At 49.2% G+C, this 3,702-nt stretch overlaps 1 protein-coding gene across 1 annotated transcript in view; it reads left to right on the plus strand.

Annotated features, from left to right (window-relative positions):
• Positions 1–323: 323 nt before the first annotated feature.
• Positions 324–3,702, plus strand: part of Fbxw9 (F-box and WD repeat domain containing 9) — a 7,362-nt gene continuing 3,983 nt past the window's right edge. Inside the window, exons 1-3 of the mRNA XM_021170830.2 lie at positions 324–804; positions 2,379–2,518; positions 2,605–2,733. Coding sequence (XP_021026489.1) covers positions 396–804; positions 2,379–2,518; positions 2,605–2,733 — 678 coding nt within the window. The 5' untranslated portion in view covers positions 324–395. The remainder of the gene's footprint in view (positions 805–2,378; positions 2,519–2,604; positions 2,734–3,702) is intronic.

Here is a 3,702-nt window from a genome sequence, read left to right on the forward strand (position 1 = left end):
AGAAATAAAAGATGAATTAAAGGGCTGGTGAGGTGGCTCAGCAGGTAAGAGCGCCCGACTGGTCTTCCGAAGGTCCGTAGTTCAAATCCCAGCAACCACATGGTGGCTCACAACTATCCGTAATGAGATCCGACTCCCTCTTCTGGAGTGTCTGAAGACAGCTACAGTATACTTACATATAATAAATAAATCTTTTTTTAAAATGGAAAAAAAAAAAAGATGAATAAAAATAAACATTCACACCAGCACAGGGTTAGACCTCTGATTTCCAAGCCAGTATCTGGCAGGTGTTAGTCTCTGACGTCATCTAATGGGCGCCGGAAGTGATCTCGCGCTGCCTAGGAAACAAGACGCGGCCCTGGCAAAACCTGCACAGCCGCGCCCACCCGGGCGCCATGGAGCTTCCCTCAGGGCGGAGTGGGGATCCTCGCTCTTGTGAGGAGGAATCGGACCCCGAGCCAGATCCCGACCCTGACACTCAAGCTGAGGCCTACGTAGCCCGTGTGCTCACCCCTCCCAAGCTTGGCCTGACCCCGCGGCGCTCGTCACTGCAGTCCATGTTCTCCGCATCTCTAGGCGTGCCGGAGCGAAAGGCTGCCTCCAAAGTCCCGGCCGTGCGCCTGCCGGGCCTCCTGAGCCTTCCCCCGGAGCTGCTGCTGGAGATCTGTGCCTACCTGGATGCGCGGGTCGTGCTTCAAGTCCTGCCGTGCGTGTGCCAAGCGTTGCACGACCTCGTACGTGATCGTGTCACCTGGAGGCTACGCGCTCAGCGCCGCGTACGCGCACCCTACCCAGTGGTGGAAGGTATGTACACCCTTGGGAACAGGAACTCCTCGTGCCCGGGTCAGGCTTGGGATGGGTGAAAGTGCTACCTGGCCTGTGGGTGGGCACGGCTTCTGAAGCATACTACGAGGCTGTTCCAGCTCTGCCTGGAGACAGAGGAATTTTGGGGTGCTGCCTAATCCTTGTTGACCACAAGGCAGATACTTGGTTTCCTCAGGAAGTGCTCTGGACCTGGGATTTCTAAACTTAAAATCCAGAGATTTCCGGGTTTGCGCCTTGTTAGCACTAAGGCCTAGCCCAAGAATTCCCAAGCTTTGGAAATAACTTGAGGCACAAGCAGCAACTAGTATAACAAAGCCCTTGACTCATGGAGTGTTGATCCAGGATTCGTTATGAGGTTCTGAATTTCTAGACTCCCAGACCCTGAACTAGCCTCGGGGTTTAGGGATTGGTATCATTAATACCAGTAATCTTTCAGTACTAGGTCTAGCCTGTCGCCTTTTTCTATTTTATTTTATTATTTTGGGACAGGTTCTCATGTAGCTCCTTAGCCTTACAAGTGTTTGGGCTAGCCTTGTCATCTTTGCAGAGCTGGTGTGTTGGTCCTTCTGCCCTTGAGGTCATTGGTTTCTGGAGGAAGAGACAACTTGAAATCAATGATTTTGAGTTTTTGCTGTTGTTTTTAAGGATTGTTTTTAAGGACAGAACTCAGGGCTTTGGCTATGCTAGGTAAATGCTTTATGACATGTCCCATCCTCAGCATGTCTCTGACATGTTGCTGATTCTGATATTGATAGGTTCTCAGGCTCTTGATTCCTCTAATCTGGAAGAGTTTGATTCTTGTGCATTAGGGAGTTGACCTCCAACCCTGAGTCAGATTTACAAACAGCTTTGATAAAACAGGTGCTTGGACCTCCTCCAGACCTAAGGTTTAGATTCTGACTTGGGAGGGGGCAGGAAGAGCGACTAGGGATAACTTAGGTAAGTTCTCTACTGCCGAGCCATATTTCCCACCCCTTAGCTTCTGTGTCTTGATGTGGCTTCCTGGTTTATAGTTAGAAGGATTTTTTTTTTAATTTTTTAATTTTTTGTTTTTTGAGACAGGGTTTCTTCTCTGTGTAGCCCTGGCTGTTCTGGAACTCACTCTGTAGACCAGACTGGCCTTGAACTCAGAAATCTGCCTGTCTCTGCCTCCTAAGTGCTGGGACTAAAGGCGTGTGCCACCACTGCTTGGCTAGTTAGAAGTTTTAACCACTGTGTCCCTGGATCTGGGTTGGGTGGCTAAAGCCAGAAGAGTTGGTTAATCCTGAGGCTCCTGGAGAGAATTGAGAGAAAGATTACTGTCACCTGGGCTAGGGTTTGAGAATGAAGCCTGGAAAAAATGTTAGTCTCGTTTTCTTAGAGCTGGGGTAAATATTCTTAGTTCTGCATGGGAGATGGGTGGTCAGGTAGCCTGAGACAAAGCCAGAGCCTGTGCCTGTTTGGGATCCAGGCAGCATTCTATCTAGGTCTGGTGAAGGTTGGGCTCCCTGGCAGCCAGGGCTGGGCTCTATCAGCTGATGTCATCTGAATGCCCTGTTCTTGCTACCCCATAGAGGAGAACTTTGACTGGCCAGCCGCCTGCATTGAGCTGGAGCAGCACCTGGCCCGCTGGGCAGAGGATGGACAGCGAACCGAGTACTTCTGCCTGGCTGATGGCCACTTTGCTTCCATTGATGCGGTGTTGCTGCTCCAGGTGAGGGGAGCTGAGGCAGGAGGCCAAGAAGGCTAAGAGGTGAGGAACCTCAAGGATAACTAACTCCAGGCTCTCCTTCCCTCCAGGGTGGGGCACTGTGTCTGTCAGGCTCCCGGGATCGAAATGTCAACCTGTGGGATCTGCGCCATCTAGGGAAGGATCCCAGCCGAGTTCTGGTGAAGGCCTTGGGCACCCAGGGCAATAGCACACACAAGGTGAGCAGTCTGGGGGTGGGGGGATAAGAACAGGCTGGGAGGATGCTGCAGCTGGGGGACTGGGTTTTGATGTCAGATTGCAGAGACTCCACTCTACCTCTACTGCTGGTATAACTTGATGAGTTCAGTTTTTACCATTTTTAGTTAAGATGAAGATGAAAGTGGACTAAGTATTAATATGCATATGCCATAATTTTGGTCTTTGGCACACAACAGTTGCTCAATAAGCTGTCAGGTACACGTCAAGAGGCCAAGTGCAAATGGGTGGTAGTTATAAAGCTGTTACTGGTCTCTGGGGATCAGCGAGCCTTCAATATGACTGCTTTCATGCAAAACAGTTGATGAAGGGCAGCTCTACCCATCATCAAAGTGATCTGTGCCATGACCAACAGACTGAGTGCTGAGTTCAAATGTCTACTGAGTGGGGGAACTCAATTTCTCTTTGCCCAAATTGCATCACTTATCAAAGAGCATATATTACAGTGCCTTCTCAAAGGGTCTGGCAGGGAATGTGTTGACCAGATGTCAGCTCACTACACATAGTAACTGATAAGGCAGGAACTGTTTTTTTTTTTCATTTTGGCCCCTCCCCTTTTTTGTAAATAAAAAGGGGAGCATGTGATTAATTAGGTTCTGGATGGGAAGCTGCACATTTTTTTTAATTAAAATTTTATGTGTAGGGTGTTTTACCTGTATATATGTCTGTGACCAGTTGTACAATGGTGCCCATGGAGGCCAGGACGGGGCATTAGATCCCTTGGAACTAGAGTTGCAGGTGGTTGTGAGCCACCATGTAGGTGCTGGGAATCAAACCTGAGTCCTCTGAAAGCTCAGTCAGTGCTCTTAGCTGCTGAGCCACCTTTCCAGCTCCCGAAGCTGCTGCTGCTTCTTCTTCTTCTTCTTCTTCTTCTTCTTCTTCTTCTTCTTCTTCTTCTTCTTCTTCTTCTTCTTCTTCTTCTTCTTCTTCTT

Source organism: Mus caroli, chromosome 8, assembly GCF_900094665.2.
Source record: "Mus caroli chromosome 8, CAROLI_EIJ_v1.1, whole genome shotgun sequence".
In the NCBI taxonomy this organism is placed as follows: domain Eukaryota; kingdom Metazoa; phylum Chordata; class Mammalia; order Rodentia; family Muridae; genus Mus; species Mus caroli.